The sequence below is a fragment of the Meles meles genome, chromosome 9 (assembly GCF_922984935.1).
Source record: "Meles meles chromosome 9, mMelMel3.1 paternal haplotype, whole genome shotgun sequence".
NCBI lineage: Eukaryota > Metazoa > Chordata > Mammalia > Carnivora > Mustelidae > Meles > Meles meles.
Genome location: NC_060074.1, coordinates 45,120,214 through 45,140,942, shown reverse-complemented (window position 1 = coordinate 45,140,942; position 20,729 = coordinate 45,120,214). Strand labels below are relative to the sequence as shown.

The following is a 20,729-nucleotide window of genomic DNA, read 5'->3' as shown; positions in this document are numbered from 1 at the left end:
AGTGTCCTTTTTGTTCTCTTCCTTCTAATGGCTCCTCTGTGGGAGGCCACGATAAGGCTTGAGACGAGGACCAAACCAGGCCCTGACTTGTGTCTCCTTTAAAGTCCGAATAGCCTAACAAAAGGCTTATTAGAATGGAAGAGTTGAGTTGCACTGAGAAAGGGTCTGTGCTATGTGTTGTGCGCTGGCCTATGTGACTTCCCACACGTTTACTAGTGAGATGAGAGCAATTTGGGTGGGGTCCTAAATTCTTAACTGGTCCTTGCTGTTCCAGCACAGCTCAAAGAACACTCTCAGGTTTGTTGTTACTTCTTTGTAATTATTATCTGAAGAAAAAGACCACTGGCCTTGGAAGATCTGCATTTAGACCTTGAGAAGTACTTAATGGGGAAGTCTGGAGGGTTTCATGCATATGTAACAAATTCTTCCTATAATTAGCTAATGATGGATACTTCTTTGTAATTATTTCTGTTGGCTATATAATGCCTAGCTGCCCTGAGTAAACTCGGCACTGTTGGACATCCTTCTCAGTGTCCCTCCTGTCCCCATCACTTTGTCTCTTTAACTTCTTTTCACCATCCTCTTACCCTCACTTTTCCTGGTCGATTTGTCGCGCTGGCCGTGACACTCCTCTTTGTCATTCTCTTCTGCACAGTGGAAGAATCCATCAAATTTGTCCGCACACCATCATCTCTTTTTTCCAGCATCTTCCCTGCCCTGTGGTGGAGATGTTGCAATGGCTATGGTTTCACCCTGTTGTCCTTCCATTTTAGCCTGTTGTCCCCTTAAGACTTTCTGATTCCAACTTAAAGGTGCAATTCGCTGCATTTTCCTAAATATGTGGTTTTCTTCCCTGAAGTCTCTTTCAATCCTACACACTCCATTTCCAATGTCCTGTTCATCCTGCTTGATATTATTTCTTCTCTACGGAATCTTTCCACAGTCCTGCTTCCTCAGACTGTTCGGACTTGGTATGTGCAAGCTGATGGACAGAGGTTTGCTCTCCTGTGTGGCAGCAGGTGCCCCCCACAGCTCTTGCCTTGCTGGACGGCACGCCCACCTCCTGGTGACAGGACTGTCTTGAGGAGACTCGCCAGTGTACTTGTGCCCCAAAGCTCCTGGAGGATGTACTCCGTGTGTGATGGCATTGTACCAAGCTCTTCAGTTACTGCAGGATGGCTAAGGTCCTGTGCTCCTCATGCCACCTGACACCTAGGACAGGCAGTACTGCATATGGAAGCCTGGGCAGGACGAGGATGCCCTGGGAACTGCCCATCTGCCTGTAAGGTAGACTTCCCAGTGGCGGCACCACATGACCTGAATGATTTTGAAAGGACACGCAAGATGGCTGTGGAGCTCATCACAAAGCATGGAAGCACTCTGAGGCCAAGCAGGGTTGTCAGGGCAGGGCTGGCGGAGTGGACAGGTGACCAGTGACAATGTGCTCCTACGCTAGGCACTGGGGGCTTATTCTGGAGGCAATGGGAAGATGTGGCTTGGTGATAGGCTGCTTTAGAAAGCCCTCTGGCGGCAAGGTGGGGAGGATGTGGAGGCCATCCCACCAGTTTGTTCTGGTCTCGCTGGCGTGTCGGCCAGGTCTCCCTCCGTCGTGCTGCTCTCCTGCATCAACTGTGGTGTTTTACACACCTGACTGGTCTGGCAAGGCGCACAGCAACCACAATGGGATCCATGCTCACTGGACTCCACCTGCTCCCGATCCATCAAGAACCAGCCCAGGGAGACAGGTTGTCTCCTCAGACTCACTTGAGGCTAAAACGCTTCAGGAACAGGATATCGGCTCTTCACCCACAGGACTGCCCCCACCTTATGGCTCCTCAGCCTCACCCTGGTTGGGAGTGGGCGGGTGGAGGGAAGGACACAGGTGAACAGGGCTCTTGAGGTTGGAATGAATTTTTAAAGGGATGTTTGGGAAGAACAACTGACGAGTACCACATGGTGTGCATGGGAGCGGAGTGGGGAGCCAGGTCAATGAGGTCTGACCCCGAGAGGATAAAAACCCAACACCGGAAACTGCACCAAGATGAGTCGGTCCTGTGAGGCCAGAGACTGAGCAGACTCCCTCTGAGTGGGGAGGAAACACTGGTGCGTGTGAACTATGGACCAGTGGCTCGACGGGGAGGCCAAACAAGGTGCTATGCCATCCATGGGTACAGTTTTCCTGGCCAATGGCCCCTGACAAGTAATTACCACACCCACCCTACCATGCTGGGGGCCACAACCCTGTCTCTCCCCCAGCACTGGGAACACCTGGGCAAGCTCTTCTTCTAGCAGGCCCTGACGTAAGCCAAAAAGTGAACTTACTGAAGAACTCTGGCTCAGTGCACTTGGCAATGAAAATGAATGAGTCCTAAGGTGGATTAAAAAAAAGATTATAATTCAGTCCTTTATACAGCTTAACATGAATAGACATTCTTAACAAAGTGAGGTCCCCAAATGCCTTCATCACTGGGCTTTTTGGTTTATCACTGGGCTTTTTGAAGAACTTTAGAACATTTTTCAAACCACAATTCTTTCAATACATGTTTTGGTAACCCACGGAAACCCAGGGCATGAGTGGGGCCTTCACTGGGCAACATGGAAGCCTGTGAATTAGCCACTGTTACTTTGAAGGAGGAAAGGGGAGTAACAGATGCTCTCATTTTACAGGTTCTTTGGCAAAGGGAAAGGAAAAAAAACGTTATTTTGCTAAGACTATTAGCAGTTTGCTAGCCACACTTTCATGAAGAATAATGAATTTATGGCAAACCTGACTTCCTAAGGAGAAACATTTTTAAGTGGATTAAGTGAAAACACTCCTGGAATAGACCGTACTTGCTGGAAGAGTTTTGTTAAAGACTGCAATTGGTGGCTAACCAATTTTACAAATGGTTGGAATTTTACATTAAAAAAATTCTGGTAGATTCTGATAAATCTGCAAGAAGTCTGATTTTGTAGGAATCTGTGATTTTTTTTTTCTCTCACATCAACTTCTTTAAAGGCTGTGAGGGGTAAAAGAGCAACCCTAGAGAACAGCGGGCGTATCCTTTAAACAAGTTTAACAGATCTTACAGATGGCCACTGCCTGGAGTTTGTTTGCCCGCTGGGATTTGTTGTTGCTGTTGTTCAACTCCAGAGCCCAGCAGAAAGGCTGTTCCATCTGTTTCCGATGCCATCGGAGGAAGACATGCTGGCTATGCTGCCAGGTGGCCCAGGACTCTGGTCTGGCTGCAGCCAAGTCATGACTAGCATGCTTTTGCCTCCTGTACTCACGATGGTGTGGAAGTCTGGCAGACTAAGGGCACAAGGAAAATGAAACGTTTAAACTAGTAAATACCAAGGTATATATTCCTTTTAAAGACTGTACGTTCAAACTATTTTAGCTCTGAACCAGCTCTCTACAAAGCTTTCTCATGAACTTCTGTCACGTGACTGCTCTAGCAGGTGCCAAACCTGGCTTCATCTGCAATGGTAGACATCACAAACAGCCCTCTGAGCCTGTCAGTGCTTGTAAATGACAGATGAAACAGGGGGTCTTGTTAAGCAGAACCCAAGGCACTGTCCCCTGATCCAGAGCTCTGCCAACACTCCAAATACAGTGAATGCAAACACAGATGAGGAGCAAGGGACACAGACGCGTTAGCGCTTGACATGGAGCCACACACTCGCCCCAGCTCCTTATGGAGACTTCGAAGGGAGGGAATTTGCAGGTGGTGTGCTTGAGGGAAGGGGAGATGTGAGCCTTTCCTTCTGACAGGTTTGTCCTGAAACTGTTTCCTTCTGAAAGTACGCCTGAAAAACATGCTGCCAACCCATCAAATTCTAAGCAGTAGAGTTACGGGGACATTAAGTGGACATCGGAGAAATCTTGGAGCTTCACGTCCCAAGGGCCTGCTCCACTCCCATCTGGCTCAGTACACCCACCCCGGGCAGACAAGACATCTATCACCGGGCTGGTGGAACACATGAACCAGAACCTGAAGTGTTCCTTTGGCCTGAATGGGGAGGAGACCTCAAGAAACCAAAAGGCCTGGAAGTCAGGGTTCCGCAGCCACTAAAAGATGCCATGCTGCCCCCCCCCCCACCCAGCCAAGTAGGCAGCACAGTATCAGTTCTCTGCCACGATGGGCCAGACTGGGTGGTGCTCTTAGCAAGATGGGTAAGGGGCAGGGCCTTGAGGGATTTCCATTGGACAAAGAGGGATGATTCTGTCACGCAGAAAGGTCATTTTGAAGAATTACTGGATCTCTGATAAGCAAAGTTATTGTCTGTCAGAATCCAGAACAGCTGTCTCTTCCATTCCTTTACCTACGACACCCGTATTTCCATTCACCCATGGGCGCTGACGTCACTTCTTCACCTCCATCTGCACCGCCAGCTGTGCAGCCTGGGAGCTGCCCCAACAGCTGTGAGGGGCGTCAGGACTCAGGCGTGTGGGCAGGCCAGCTGCTGGCTGCAGACCTACCAAGCAAAGGCCAGCCCTGGGTCCAGCTGACCAGGTTCCTGGGACACCGGCCAGAGCTCCAATTAAAAGTGTGTAAGTTGCAGTGCCTCTCACAGGCTTTAGGAGGGGAGATTACTGTTGTCTTCTCACAGGCCCTGAGCCTCCAAGAGGCCACTGTGCCCTCGATCCAGCCCCCCTCTTCTGCTCTGTGCACCAGTGTGGCCCATCAATCAGCCCCCACCCCCAATCTAATGGGTACAATTCCTGATTACAATTAGAAAGCACAGCATATATTCCTTCCCTGCTGATCTCCAGGAAGACTGACCTCATAATCAGACTGTATTATAAATTAAGAACAACAATCCAGACCGGGCAGATGGAAGACGGGGGAATCCAGAGGTCAAAGGAGGCTGTCAGTGAACTTGAGTGTGCCAAGCAGGCAGCAGGTGAAAACCATACAAACATTTATTTTGCATTTGATTTCACTCGTCCAGATGTCTAAATGCTGGAGTAATCCATCTGCCTCCTTAGTGTTCTTACCCAGCATAGGCCTGCTGGAATACGCATGGCTACGTGCTGCTGCTGCTTCTGATTCCCGGCCCCCAGACTGCCCGGAACCACAGCAGTCTCGGAAGGCCACAGGTACTGTCTCAGTGACTTCACACACTGGTGGCTGATTGCTGAGGTATCTCTCCTGTCCCTTAGTACATGAGGCTCTGACTCTCTGGCATTGCCCACTGGCTCACAACCACAAGACTGCTGTGGAAACACCAAGTCCCTGGCTGGTCTGGGCTCCCACCAGTTTCCTCTGGGCAGCATGTGAGAAAGGGCTCCCTGCCTTTTTCCTTTCCTTTTTCTTTTTCAGTTATCATCCAGTTCTAGCTTCCAAGGGTTCCAAGATTTCCTCACCCCATCTGGACCCAAAAGCAAGAGCTGATTTTTAAAAGCCAAATTCTTGTTTCATTTGGACAGAAGGAATAATGTGTCTTTCATATTTTCTTTGTATTTCTCTTCAATAGTTGCTTGACCCAACATCTGTCTGCTCTATACAATGAAAATACAAACTAAATGAGAATAGAAAAAAATAATTAAAGCATTAAATTGTACAAATTACAAATCTGTTCCAAAATATACTTACATTAAATAAAATACGCATTTCAGTAAGAGATCTACAGTGAATGACTATGCATTCTGGGAAGCTTCACAACATCTAGGCAGGGCCAACATCCGTGGGAGGAGCTAAGAGAATGTGCATCCAATCACAGTATGTAGCGGGTTTCTTATTGCCCCTCTGCGAGCTACACTGAGCACATCATCAGCATCACTTGTGCGGGGAAGGACTTTGGGAAAAGGGGGAGAAGCAAGCGCTAGCCTCAATTCTGAGTTCATTACAACTTTTCAGGAATCTCATCAATAGCCTATACAGTACAGTTTCCAAAAAGTAAACATGTTAAGGGAAGCAGACAACTCTTTAGAACCCCAAACACATTTTCTTGCTGTATTTATGTGGGACTCTCCATCTACAATGGGCAGTCGTGAAGAGGTTCTTCCTCGGGACAGCATGGTCACAGGATGTGGATGACCCTGTGGGTCTGAGGGGAGCACGAGGACTGGGGAGAGGGAGCTCCCTCTTGGTTGAGCTTGGAGACAAGCCTACAACACACAGTCCACAGCCCCACCGTCTCCTCCTCCTATCATCTGGCATAACGCTTCATGTAGTCTTCCACTTTATTCCGAAAGTCCTCCTGTGGCGCGAGAGGGATCAGAGAGAGAAGGGAGAGTGAGTTAGCGAGGGAAATACCACTTGCAGAACAAGTGGGACCCGCCCAAGCCAAGAAGCCACTATGAGCTCTCCAGAGCATAGGAAGGATTTGGCCTCCAACCCCCCACCCACCTCTGGCCCCCCAGCCACTAAGGCTGCAAGATAATCAGAAGCCCAAGGAGCAGGATGCCCTCTCCCTACGACTCCAGGGGCCTGCTGTGTGCACGCCATGGGGCCACTGTGCTGGGAGGGCTGTGGGTGGGGACCCAAACACAGAAGCTCTGAGTGGAAGGCAGCCTAAGACCCTTTGTTTTGCAAATGGAGAAAGTGAGGCCCAGAGTGTGGTCAAGGTGGCAGTGTAGGTCAGGACAAGGCTCTTGACCTCAAATGCGGATGGATGAGTCTGAGTTGCTGTTCTCCGAGGACGCGTGTCCAGATCTGTCTTCCTAGAACAACCCCCCAGACCCTGCTGCCTATTTAAAATGTGCCCACTTTTCATGGCGCGAGTGAAGCCCACCATCCGAGTGACTACTGTGCCTAGAAGAGCAACCCCATCCCCCGCCAGGCATCAAGCAGAGGCCACCTGGGCACCTGGCCTGATTCCCCGGTGAAGAGAGGACAGTGTGGCCCTTGGTGTCCCCAGGCCAGTATGGGCAGGAAAGTGTCCAAGGTGTGCCCCTCAGGTCTAATGTTAAGACCAGAGTTCCTTCACCTTGCGGGGCTGAACAAGGGCCCCCTGGGGCCACATGCGCCATGAGGGACTTGGAGCTTGCCCACCCCAGAACACATGCATTCAGTGTTCAAGACACTGTGATGTGACAGGTGGAACTCAACCCTCTTACTCCTACAACACGGCTACTAGGTGTTGTAGGATGGCCATGGGGTCACACTGCTTCAGTCCCATCACGTGACAGGTAAGGCCATAGACCGCAGAGCCCCTGGTAGGCGCTGTGCTGGCTGCACCCTCTTGTGGCCAGTCCTTGCCTGGAGCGGCGTCTAGAAGGGGGCAGAAAAAGGAGCAGGCCTCTTCTTCTGCCACACTTAATTCACATGGTGACCCTTTCAAAGTCAGGGTGGGTTCCTGGTTTTAAGGTCTGAAAATGGTTTGGTGGCTTGTCTGCCATCTCAGGTGAGGAAATAGAGAGCTGCTGAGCCTGTACTTGTGGAAAGGACTCCCATGAGCCCTGACTTGGCCATTCCCACAGCATCTAGAAGCCAACAGCACCGTCAGCCGCTAGGGAACCACAGTCACAGCTCATGGGATGGGAAGACTGCACAGGCACTGCTCCCCCCATCCTGCCCTCAGGTGCTCAGTCTCACCCCTTCTGCTCTCTCCTGGTCCCGGACAAAGCCCAGAGCTCGTGGCTTCCAGAAGCCCTCTGTGCTCAGCCTCTGCTGCTTTCCTCTCCTTCCTCTGCCTGAGGGCCCACAGAGCAGAGGCCACAGGAAGACTAGAGACTCTGGAGCCAGACTGCCTGCATTCACATCTTGGGTTCTGCCCCTTCCTGGCAAGTCTGCTACCTCCATGGTGGCTGATTCCTCAGCAGATCAGGGATAACAAGAGTCCCTCTCTTGTGGAGATGTCAGGAGAATAAATGCTCTCTGGGACGTGGGTGGGATAGGGCTTGGGAGGGCCACCCGAGGGTGCTGCTGCTGTTAAATCACTGCTGTCTGCCCCCCAGCTCTAGTCACGCCAGTCTGTGTCCTCCTCCCTCAACACCCCTAGCACATTCCTACCTCAGGGACCTTACACTACTGTAACACTCTCCAGAATACTCTTGCCTGATATCCATTTGGTTCACATCTAATCTCTACTCACATCTTGTCAGAAAGGACTTCTCCGAGCGTGCTACATAAAACAGCAAGACTCGCCACTGTCTCCCCCACCCAGGCCTCCATCCGCCACATGCTTATGTTTCCTCATCTATGCTCTGCCTCTGCTAGCATGTCTGCTCTGTGGGGACAGGGACTGTCCGTTCATGAGTTGATCTTGAGCATCAGCCCCTCCCCTGGCACTGCAGTGGCCACCAGTCCAACTTGGGGTGAACAACGAGCACAAAATAAAGAAAGAAGCAAGTTCAATAGCTGTCGTCATGACTCAGCATGAGGACAGGCTGGGGTCTAGGGATTCATGTGGAGGCATCACTGTCTGGAGGATTTTAGGTCCATCTTACTGGGGCTAACAGTTCATAAATACAAGTCTTCCCCTTATTTTATACAAAGAGGAGGAAGCAACCTTTGGAGAAAATAAAAGGATAGACCATTTATAACTGGTCTTTCTCCACCTGGGCCTGTAAGTGTTCCCATCATTATCGATTTCTCTCCCTGACTCGGCCTGTAAGACAGTGCTCAGTCCATGTCAGGGACAACAGGTGGAGCTCCAATGTGAATGGAGCCACCTGAGAAGGTGCAGGGGTGTGGGGAGTAGCACACCTGCAAGGGCTTGTCATCGCAGTGGACAAACCAAGGATTTACCAGGCAGTGAAAGCCAGCACAGGTGGTATGGGGGACTGACTGCTGTGAGTGCGCGAGAATGGCCGAGGGGACGCCCATGCCCAGGGCCGCCTGATGCCACGGCACACCTGCTGAAGGCCTCTGCTGTTCCCAGCCTCCTCTGCCTGAGCAGAAGCACCCACTGACCCTGCACGGCTCATGGGTCCCTGCTGTGCCTGCTGGTTTGGTAAGCCCCTGCCAGGCTATGTGCTGGGCAGTGCGGCTCTGGCGGTACCCACTCTTCGGTCATAGCAAACATCACACACAGCACATTTAAAATGCCCCCTGTTCTGGCCTGTCACAGGTCTCCCAGAGACAGAGGCCCCTGCTCTTCAGCACTGTATTTAGGACGAAGTCGATGGCATTTAGAACTTTCTAGATTCCACGCAGGTGTTGGGTAATAGCCTCAGGTGGCTGATTCCTGGGGTGGCAAGGATTCACAGGGAAGCCGGTTTAGAAAATGAAATTTGAGGCTCTAGGACTAAACCAGGTTAACCCTGCAAGGCTGTCTGCTGAGGCCTTACTGGCTAATGAGCCTGGCCCCAAGTGAAGCTGCATAATCTCGAATAGCCTTGTTCCGATTCCATAGCCATTCCCAGACTCCTGCTCCTGCTTCCAACTCCTCGTCCATGCACTTTTAAGGATGTGCACAAGAGGGATACTGACTACATTATCATCTGTAGTTGGGGGAAAAAACTACCCATAGAGAAAACCTGAGCGCCCACCGCTCAGAGAATGGTTGAAAAATGTACAGTAGAGCCACTTTATGGACTATTAGCTCCTAGAATGGGTAAGGGTTTATGCACGGATTTGGAAGAAAAAAGTAAAAAAAAAAGGGAACCAATGATTAGTAGTAATAAATAGGATCCCATTATTTCCTAATGCGGAGACGCATTAGGAACCGCAGTACACAGACACACTGGAGGACCCGATGGTGTGAACGCTGTATCCCCATACTGTCAATCCAGTGAAGTAACAGTGGCCTGTTTTAAATCCCTCAGACTGAATTCTACTAGGAAATCACATCTAATAGGAACACTTCTGTCTGACCTTGGGTCAAGCACTTAACTCACATTTATCACAACATGTTACTTATCAATCAACTGCTTTCAATTCCAGGCATGCACCTACCATTCTCAGCCTCCTACTTATCTGAGCAAGAGCGGCTAATCATCAACCTCGATCACTACGACTAGCTTACCTTGTCCCTCAAATGATGTTCTGCAGCCTCAATATTCAGCGGATCATCAAAATTCAAAAGATCCTTAAAAAGAGAGAAACCCAAAGTAAACAACAGAAAGAATCTGTTTTTCTGCTGTCACAAGTCTTCATTTTCTGAGCCAGATGACAGAAGTCTACTCAGCAAATGGGAGAAGCTGGAGAGAAGAGCGATCCCATTATGGATCCCAGGTCCTGTGATGGATGCCCACCGTCTACGAGGTGCTTTCTGAACGTCAGTGAACCGCTGACTGAAAGATCACGATGTTTATATACAACTGTCCAAAGTTTGGTGAAAATGAAGGATAGTGATCACATTAAGTTCTAATATTCTTTTTGATGTAAAGAACCACTCTCATTATGAGCATTTCCAAATAAAAGTCCCATTTTTTCCTCCAAAATTCATTTCTTCTTTTAATTTGTGAAGAACATCTTTGCTTCTCTAAGTTTGTGGCTTCCACACTGACCTTAACCAGATCTTCCCTTTATCTTTTTATTCCCCTTCACAGCATGACACTCATTCGCAGCAGGGATGGGGTGTGGAGCCTGAGGCAGGACAGCGCCAGGAGGACCCTGTCCCCAGGCATTTCTACATTAGAAAACCTGAGGCAGGGGTGTGTGCCTGGCTGGCTCAGTCCTTGGAGCGTGAGACTCTTGATCTCAGGGTTATGAGTTCGAGCCCCATGTTGGGTATAGAGAGTACTTAAAAAAAAAAAAAAATCTTAAAAAGAAAACCCTGGAATAGCTACTCCCCTCTCCCCATGAGAAACAACACGGATTTCAAATTGGAGGCCATGTCTTATCTTTATACTGCCTACTCCCTTCTTAAAAACCAAGGCAGTGAGATTTGTTCTTAAGAGAAGTCATTGCTTTCCAGAGTCATCATCGATGGTCACTGTAAAGACAACTGTACTTCTCCCTCAGGAGAAATGTTTAATTTGGGGGCTGTATTTCTGATTTGGAAATAAATATGAGGTATGACCAATATGTTACAAATATAGCAAGGAAAACTCTTAAGTCTCTATGACCACTCGTAAAGTTGAACAATTAGACTTCAAGTCCTAGAAACAGGAAAAAATATAAAGCATATAGATGAGATGCCCAGCGCATATGAAGACCACCAGACACACCAAACTCTCCATCTTCCTTACCATGTATCTGACCTAAGATGAACATATTGGCTGGAACAACCACTACAGGCTTAATCAGCAATTTCGGTTGGCCCTCTAGAATGTGGAGCACTGGAGAGACAGGGACTGCGTCAGATTAAAGGCTCAATCAATGAAAAAGCAGTGTGACCTGCTGGGAAGATTTTAAATCCTCCTGCAGCCTTCATGGCTCTAGAAGAAAAACTGTGCACTCCATGAAAAAGCCAAACCAGGACCACAACAGAATGATGGCACTACCTTCCCCGGGGGTGAAGGGAGGGCAGAAGACAGAAGTGCTGGGCTTGCTGCTTCTGCTACAGGGATCACCTGGGACAACAGATGAGAAGGCAGAGGGAGGCAGGGCCTTGGGAGTCTAATTTTGAGGCTTTGCTGCTGGTAAGAGAAGAGCTCTGTGACCTGGGACAGCAACCTGGCCCCAGATGCCCGTGTCATGTCAGCACTCCTGCCCCTCGGCCAGGAAGCTGCCCCTCCAATGACCTGCCATTCTGAGGGTTGGACGGCTGGACGGGGTGGGCTCGTTTTCATGGAGGGTCAAGTTTTATCAAAAGCAGAACAGCTTCCCACCTTGCCCTAGAGACAGATCCCTGAGGCTCATTTCTTCTAAAGCTCTTCTATGATCAAAGAGCAAAAACTCAAAAGAATAATATATTTAAAAAATCCAAAGAGCAGCTTTTAGCTTCTCTCTGTCCCCCCCTCCAGTGCCCTCCAGCCCCTGCCTGTGATGGGCTGTTTTCTGCAGACAGCAAACTTCGGCAGCTCATCACTGAGGAGAGAATGGTTCTAAGGTTCTGGGTTTGTGAAAAGCCTAGAGGTCAGGTGACCACACTCCTTCACCCAAACCAGGACACCTGGGAAGGAAGAGGGTTGATGGCAAGGTCAGACATGGAGTGGGGTGGGCCCAGCACCCACGGAGGAAGAGCCGCCTCTGTGAAGGAGGCCGTGGCCCCGGCCCTTCCCTCCCTGATGACCTCCCCAGGTGCCACCCCAAAGCCCCCTTGGTTCCCATCTCACTGTTCCTCTGTCTCCTATAAATCCTACAGAAAGGAGGAGTTCAGTATCTACAGGATGCTGTTTTTAATCTCTCCAGGTTATCCTTAGTGTGATGTTTAAAAGCAGTAGTCAGAGGACTCAAGAAAAACTTGGGATTCGGGTCAATATACTTACAGTAAACAAAGAGTTTAATCCCCAAACAACATCCTGGAATAAGAAAGAAAGAAGAAAACAAGTTTCAGGCTCCTGTGCACTTAGTGTTTCAAACCCATGACCGAGAAATATATATTGTGGTAGGTCAGAATTTATCTACTTCTCTCCAATATGACAACAGGCTTGGGAAATCTGGAGGGGGGAGTCACAGGAAGTAATTACAGAATCAAGGACAAGACAAAGTGCCCTCGAGACCCAGCCCAGGGACCCCACAAGCTGTGTCTGCTCAGGAGAACCCCCCTTTCATCACCTCCTCCTCCTCACCTTCCAGTACAGTTTGGGACTTTGAAGAGTCACCTTTACAACAAAATCTGTTGTTTTTATGCCCTCTTGGGGACTAGAGATAAGCTAATTACCCACAGTCCCATAGGCCTCTAACCATTTTGCTCTAATTACTTAAAAAAAAAGTGATAAACACTTCCTAACATTCAAAGGTCAGAAATTCTCATTAAAATAAAGTGGAAAACCAATGTGTTCTCTCTGGACTGACTTGTCATCCGTGATTCAACTGCAAATGCCCTCTCAACCTTCCTTGTCACCAGCTCGAGTCTTATCTTCTAAATTAGGCCAATTCTCAGCCCCAGCTGATACTCTGCTAGTGGGCAATTTTAATTGCCACCTCTGCTTTGGCTCAGCCATCCACCCGTGTCCTTTTGGGGTGAGCTGAACCTGGGGCTGGAGCTGGGGGTGAGCATACACTGTCTGGTGGAGAGGTCGGACAGACAGGTGTGTTAGCAGAACTCCCACAGACGTGTTCCCACAGAGGATCCAGCAGGGAGGAGAGACTTCCCAGAGGAAGCGGGGCCTGCCGGGTAGAATGGCAGGAGGGAACACCTTCCAGGTGGAGGGACCCCTGTGTCAAAGCTAAGTCCCAAGTATGTCACGACAGGCCAGGCCCCGTGGCAGTAGAGACCACACCTGGGGAGGACCCAGAGTCAGGCCTGTAGAAGTCTGCAGTGTCCTCTGAGGGAGGGCCCCAAACTCCTTCCCTGTTTTTCCCCCAAACCCCAAAACGCCTACTTGGTGACACACAATAACACTGCCTACACACCAGAGTCGGCAGCTGTTGCCCACGAGGTGTGGTCATGGACAGAAAGAGACCTGGCCCAGGACTAGGGCCGCTGTGACCTATGCATACCTCTCCGGGCCTCAGTGTCCTCCTCTAAAAGCAGTGGAGCTGCCTGGGAGCAGGGGTGGGAATGAAGATGGTCTCTAAGTGGTGAACCAGGAAGCTGGCGTATACAGAATGAGGTCAGTGTATCCGCAGAAGCTCTGTTCAAAGGCAGGGCCTACAGAGTTAAAGTGTGGACGCTGGGGAGAGAAAGCCCAGCACCTGTGTGCAGGGCAGGGCCCAGGCCTGTCTAGTTCTGCTCAGGCTCCCCTTGGGGCTCAAAGGACAGTACCCGATGCAGCATCTGGCAACCGATAAGCATGCCAGCCATGCTTATGTTGTGTGTGTTTGGTGCAGAGTTCGCCTTACAAATAGTTTTAGCTATGACGACTTTCGTAATCCATACGTGACTGGGCCTAAGTTAACACATGTGCAACAATGCTGCTCTTGAGACAGAGACAGAGATAGGGAGGCGGGAGACAGAGAGGAAGATGGCAACGTGCGATGTGTCAGGCAGTCTCTGAGTGCCACAAACTTGCTACTCTGACACCCATAACCCTTTCAGGTTGACCTGGCACAACTGTCAGCCACAGAGGAGGACACAGTCACCAGGGAATACAGGCCGGGTCCGGATGACGACGCCTCTGTGCTGAGTTCCGGGCTAAAGAGACGCACAGGCTGGGAACCCAGCTGCCCTCTGAGCCCAGGAGCAGGAGGGCACTCTTCTGGGCAGCATGGATCTGGCACGAGAAGGGCCAAGGCTATGATGACTGCATGGATGGCTTCATTAGCCAGCAGAAACCATGGCCGGAGTCAGGCACTGTTCACTACAAAATGAACACCAGCTGGAAGCCCTGGCTGCCTCTGATGAAAAGCTCAGGCAAAGGAGGAAACTGTAGGTTTCCTACAGATACCATGGCAGAGAAGCCCTAAGCTGAAGCCACAGCTGGTGGCCTCACAGAGCACCCATAACATGCACCCCCAGAACCAACCAAAGCCTACACCACAGAAGCAGCTGGGTCCACTTGTTCAGTCCCAGCAGCTGCCCTCTCCATTGCCCTCCCCTGGGTGGGGTCCTCCCTCAGGGCACTCCTGGCCTCTGGGTTGCCACCTGTCTGTCCAGGCTACTTCAGGGGAACTCGGAGCAGATAGAGGCCACACCTGCCCTTTCCCTCCTCCCCCTTACCCCACCCCGGCAGCTCTCGTCTCCTCTGAGAGTGAGGCACCACACAAGACTGGGGGACAGAGGAAGGGAAGAATAGAAACCACACGATCTGAAACACAGACAGTAAAAGGCAGAGGGGAGAGATGGTAACTTGAACCCAATGCCCTGAGATGAACTGGGGGCTGAGAACTGACCGAGGCAAGGGCTTGGTTAAGCATCCCCAGGTGGGCAGGTGGGAGGAGGGTGGACAGGATAGCAAGGAGACTGGTTCCTGGAGGGAGAGGCCTCCAGGCCAGGACTGTGCTCAAGCACACTGCACTCTACCTTTAATGTCCTTGTGGGAGCCCAGCCAGTGCCATCAATCGAATGTTCTCTCAGTAAACTGAAACAGACAGAAAGGCACAGCAGTCAGCAAGTCAGTCAGCCTCCAGTCGCATGAGCTGCAGGTGTGCCAAGCCACTGTTGCCAAGCCCTGGGGGCCCACGTCTCCTCTTCAGGACATCTGCTTTCCCCAGGCCCCACCTCTCTTCTGGTGCCCATCTCCCTGTACAAGGCCACCTCTACCCCCAAGTCTAATCTCTTGTGCCACGTTTATTGCTCATACACCCAGGTCTTTAATCCTGCATCCACATGAAGTTTTAAGCAGGAAGTAAAGATGCTTAAAATAATGTACAAAGAGCACTTGTCAACTTGATATTCAGAAAATGACAACTGATGCTTAGAGCTTCCTGTGTGTTTCAGCACGATCCTAACCTCACCTAATGCCTCAACAACCCATGAGGAAAGCAAGCAAGGCACAAAGCAGCAAGGGTACAGGCCTGGGGGGCAGTCCTTCAAACTCAGGCAGCTTTCCTGGAGCTGCACGTGAACAAGAATGACAGCTCCTAGCACATGTTCTAATACTCTGTTTTTGTTTTTTTAAACAAGTTCAAAAGGGAAAAATGAAGTATAAAGGTAGATTAGCAAAAAATTCTGGTTGTTCTTCCTCAGTGGGTGGGAGGACCGTGTTCAGGGAAGGTACACATGCGCTTTGGAGGTACTGTGAGGTCCTGTTTCCTAAGCTGGACCCGTGGGTCATTTCCATCACTGTTCCATCAGCTGTACGTGCACATTATGTACTCTCACGAAATGATTATTCCACATTTTGAAAAACTACAATTTAGTGCCAGTTTCCTTCTGGGGAAAAATTAGTTTGGCACTGTTGAGCCGTATCTTGCTGCTGCTTTGATGTGTATAGAACCGTTCCTAAGCTCACACGGCAGTATCAGGCCCTCTGTGCCTTAGAGACGTTCTGGACAAGAGTGTGTTCAAGCTCACATAAGTCAGGGGTGCCTGGGTGGCTCAGTGGGTTAAGCCCCTGCCTCTGGCTCAGGTCATGATCTCAGGGTCCTGGGATCGAGTCCCGCATCGGGCTCTCTGCTCTGCAGGGAGCCTGCTTCCTCCTCTCTCTCTCTCTCTCTCTGCCTGCCTGCCTACTTGTGATCTCTGTCTGTCAAATAAATAAATAAAATCTTAAAAAAAAAAGAAGATTCTCTCTCTTTAAAAAAAAAAGTTCACATAAGTCAGTTAAAATCAGGAGAAAATGTAACTGTACTATAATCTTAATTGCCAGTGAAGCTCAGTTAGAATAAATAAAATCTTAAGTTGACAACTATCACTTACTTACAGACATCCCCCCCTGCTGAGGGGCAGGCCTTGTTGCCACACTATCACTTACTTACAGACATCCCCCCCTGCTGAGGGGCAGGCCTTGTTGCCACGAAAGTTCTGCAGCTTCTGAGTAACTGTTCAGGAGCCACGTGCCAGGTCTAGCGGTCCGTATGACCCAGTGAGAGGTCTCCTCACTGAGGCAGGGACAGGAGTCAGTTCTGATTGTCTTTGTCCCTTTGACAGACCTTGTCACAATCCTTAGCCTTCTACTGGCTCACTCATTCAATGCCTGTCTCCCCAGCAGCCGGCAAGCCCCACAAAGCAAAGAATACCAACTGCCCCCACTGCGTCTGGGCACCACCACCATTAGCTGATGGTGGGGTGGGGTGGGGTGGAGGGACAGCTTCACTGGCTGAGCAGGCAGTATCCTCTGACCTCTGTCAACAGCATAGCCAGAGCAGGAGGGCTCTGAACCTGGAAGCCAGCTGTGCCCACCCAGGGCAATGGCAGTTAAGGGGCAGATAAGATGCCCTTAATCAGGCAGGCTGTGCTCAAGTCTACAGGCCACAGGTCTGGGCAGAGTGATACTGTGGAGGGAACACACCATCACTATGCAAGTTCCAGCCCAGCCTCAGGAGGCAGGAATCCTGTGGGAGCTCAGGTGACAGGCCCTCAGAGTGGGCACCAGGCAGGGGATCAGACAGTGCCTCAGCGGCTACACTGGAAGTACGGAGCCCCAGAAGAAAAAGTCTCAAGTGCAACCACTAGGTCCTGGCTCAGGGCCCTCGAATCCCATAGACACATCTGACCCTGAGCCCAAAGCAGGCAAGGGAAAGTCTCACAAAGAGAGCTAAGTGGCCCGTGTACTAGATAAGGCCCCACAGAGCGCTAGGCACTGGTCAGAGCCGCTGAGTGAGGGATCCGGGTAGAAGCCATTGGGCATCACTGTGGACCAGGAGGGGCGGGCCCAGGCTCATCTTTCTCTTTGTTCAGGAGATGCCATGAGTCAGTGGTACATTAAGTCCCTGCTGGACACCGTCTAGTTTTTTCATAAACAATGACAAGGTCTTCGCATTTTAATCTGACACATTCTTTCCCACAAATAAACCCCTACAAGTGTAGCTGACAAATCCAAGGGTAAATACAAGTTAAATGTAGACCTTAAAGCTGAAGGACCAACAGAGGTATATCTCCCGTGATGTTAGAGAGCCCGTTCTTCCCCTTTCTCTTCTCTTTCTCTCTCTCTCTCACTCCCCACTCCCCTGGCCCTGGTATCTGCTTTTGCACCAGGGCAATGTGAGGAGTGGTGAGTGGCATCTTTGTTTCCACAAGCCTCTCTCTGGCTACTGCTGAGACCGAACACCCCTCAGGTGCTTACCACTTACCCAGAACTCTCCTGTGAGTTGCTACTTGTAGCGGGTGCTTGCTTTTCCCAGTGGCTGTGTCTGTGTTTTTTATCCTAATTGGCAAAGACCTTTACACATGAAGGATGTAACCCAGCTGGTCTTTTGTGTTTTGTGTTTTTAATTTTAATGTGGCTAAATCTATCAATGATCTTCCTTTAAGATTTCTGGCCTTTACTGCTGGCTGCTGCCTGCTGAGTTCGCCTCACACTTCTGTAACAACCTGATTTCTCAGAGACAGCGAAAGTGACAAGAGAGATTCCTGCTCTGGCATTAACTCTGGTGGAGGGCAGGGTGTGACAGGGAGGTGGTGTGCAGTGGGTTCTCGGGAGAGCGAGCACCAGCGATGGCCTCGTGGGAGGAGGCTGGATAGGATGCCATCTATGGCCTGAAGACGGAGGAGTGAGATTTTTTAAGTGTGATACTTCAGGGACAGAAGAGGAAAAGGTGGCCTCTTAAAAGTGCATTTGTAACTGTCTACAGAAAAAGAGGCAGACAGGAGAACAGGGGCACTGCACACAAGCTGCATGGGGAGCCGGGTGCTAACTGCTTTTAAGAAGGACGAGAGGGGCGCCTGGGTGGTGCAGTCTGTTTAGCACCTGACTCTTGATTTTGGATCCGGTCATGATCTTGGTCCCGGGATCAAGCCCCATGTGGGGCTCGACGCTTGGCAGGTAGTTTGCTTGTTGCTCTCCCTATGCTCCTCTCCCAGCTTGCATGTTCTCTCTCAAATAAATACATAACCCTTAAAAAAAGAAAAAAGAGGAGGGGGAGGAGGAAGAGGAGAAAAAAGAGGGGTCCAGCTCTGCCGGCACTACGGGTACTGTGTAGTCCCCCATCACAGGCAGGGCTGGTGTTCCTGGGGTGGGGATGGGACATGATGGAGCACTGACTTAGTCACAGGAGGAAAGTAGAACAAGGTGCTAATGCTAATGTCAACTCTGCGTGGGGGCTGAAGGTTACATAACCTGCCCAAGTCCCCCGCTGCTGGCACTGCTTCTGCTGGCAGAGGCGCCGGGTTCCAGCCCAGGCCGTCTGGCACCACAGCCTCACAGCCCCACTGCCGCCTTACTAGATAAAGTGACGAGACACAGGAAGATAAAGCCCAAGGGCTAAGTTTACTTAAGAATGACAAACTACACAGCTTCCCCAGTTCCCTACATTAGTGACCAGCAGCCTCAAGAAGCAGGAGTCGCGGATCGCTGATCATCGGCCACTGCAGGGGTGGGGTGGGGGGAACACAGAGGCCACAACCAACATCAAGCTCTGGGAGAGCTGTCCTGCTTTACGCACTTCAAGACAATTTTGGTAAAGAGAGGGCATCTTAAATACAAATGCCCAGGTCTTAAACTTGCCATCTACATCCCCTATTCCTGGATTTTATAAATCCTACTTTTCCTTCTTAGCTAAAATCAGCCATGTGGAGGGATTGCAGTATCTCATTACAACAGGAGGGGAAAAGGGTAAGGAGCCCTGGAGGGAGCACCAGCAGGGGTCTTGGCCACCCGAGGGCCCAGGAGGATGTGGGTCTGGAGGTGGTGGCAGGCTGGGGGGTGGGGTGGGGATGGGAGATCTTCCAGTCACTGGAGTGCAGCCCAAAGGCCTGAGGATAGTTTGGGAAACCCTAATCGGGGCCCAGCCTCAAAATTTCCTCTCAGTGTAGACTATGTGTTAGAAAGCCCAATGCTCACACACAGTGCTCACAAACACAGACGATGGGAAAGAAGAGAAACCCACCTTAGACATATTTCGCCTGTCTCTGTGATGTTGGGGTGCCAGATCCTGGTCAGGCATTTCACTTTGGGAGGCTGCAACACAGAGAGAAAGAGATCACAGGCTCTCCAAATCATGCCTGCTGCCACATCTAGCCCCTCATTCCACAGCTTACTTGGCACTCAGCTCAACTGGTCCCAACCAACATTCAACTCTGGACTCCTGCCCCCCAGTACACTAGTGTCTTGACATGCAACCACAGGTGCTAGTCTGCCCATACCCCTAACATGACCCGTCTACAAGTCCCAGGGCTGGAAGGTGCGTGGTGCTGGTGGCGGGGTCTTGGCCTCCTCTGACCCTCTCTGCCAGGGCTGCAGAGGAGCCCGCAGTACACTCCAGGCCCCATTCCCACCGGGAGCCTGCAGATGCGATGTTGTGCACTATGTTGCTGAGCTGTGGCTGAAGTTACTGCTCCTCATGGTGGTAGCTGGGTCCCTGCACACGTGTTTCTGAAGATGCGACTGCCATGTACATTGTCCTACCTCCAAGTCTAAGTCTATGCTTATAGGAGGGAGAGAGAATGAAAGCGAGCACGTAGGAATGAGGCACACTGACATCGCTGATGACCAGGCATATTTGGATAAAGGTGTTCTTTTAAAGTGACTCTATGATACAAGCAATCCATACTCATTTAAGACAAAAAGACAATGAAAACAAAAGGCAAGATCTCTGTCTTTCCTTTTGTTATGTACGATAATGCCACCCAGAAATCTAACACCCGGTATACACCCTGTGAGCCTCTTTTCTAGGTGCCACACAGAGATGCATGTGTGTGCACATTCATTTTTCTTTATAGAAGGGGGGGGGGCATGGGCTCTCTATCTTTTCACATTCCTTTCTGTCACCATTTCAGATGGCTTTGGGCTTTCTCACCCTCCGTGGTACTAGTTCTAGCATTTCACAAGCCAGTTCCTACTACTGGACATTTAGGCTGCCTCCCATCTCTACCACGGACTGCGCTAAATCACTGTGCTCATCTCTGTTCACGACTGTAGGAAAGGTCTGCCAGGAGGAAGCCCAGGTAGAGGGACTGCTGGTCAGAGCACAAAGTGTCGTCTGGCCAAGTCTCACAGACACGTCATCTCAAAGACATTCATGTGTCAGCCCTTTGTCATGGGGTGCCATGCTTTCCATGTTTATCATGTGGTATTAATTTGCATTTGGGATGCTACTCTTTTGTAAAGTCTTTGTAATCAGATTTTTGCCTTTGTTACTGATCACCCAAATACTCTCGGTACTTCTTCTAGTACTTGAATTGTTCCATCATCTTATTTGTACAAAACAGACATACTTTCCCGGCACTCTTGTAAGTTTTCCTACTGATTTTAAAACAGCATGACA

General features: G+C 50.2%; 1 protein-coding gene across 2 annotated transcripts in view; it reads right to left on the bottom strand.

Moving 5' to 3' along the window:
• Nucleotides 1–5,558: 5,558 nt before the first annotated feature.
• The window catches only part of UBE2F (ubiquitin conjugating enzyme E2 F (putative)), a 55,400-nt gene continuing 40,229 nt past the window's right edge, over nt 5,559–20,729 (bottom strand). For both annotated transcript variants that reach the window (XM_046019349.1, XM_046019348.1), the window contains 5 exons: nt 19,353–19,423; nt 14,887–14,944; nt 12,248–12,280; nt 9,898–9,960; nt 5,559–6,186 (listed from right to left, as the gene is read on the bottom strand). In XM_046019349.1, the coding sequence (XP_045875305.1) occupies nt 6,136–6,186; nt 9,898–9,960; nt 12,248–12,280; nt 14,887–14,944; nt 19,353–19,423 (276 nt within the window). In that variant the 3' untranslated portion in view covers nt 5,559–6,135. The remainder of the gene's footprint in view (nt 6,187–9,897; nt 9,961–12,247; nt 12,281–14,886; nt 14,945–19,352; nt 19,424–20,729) is intronic.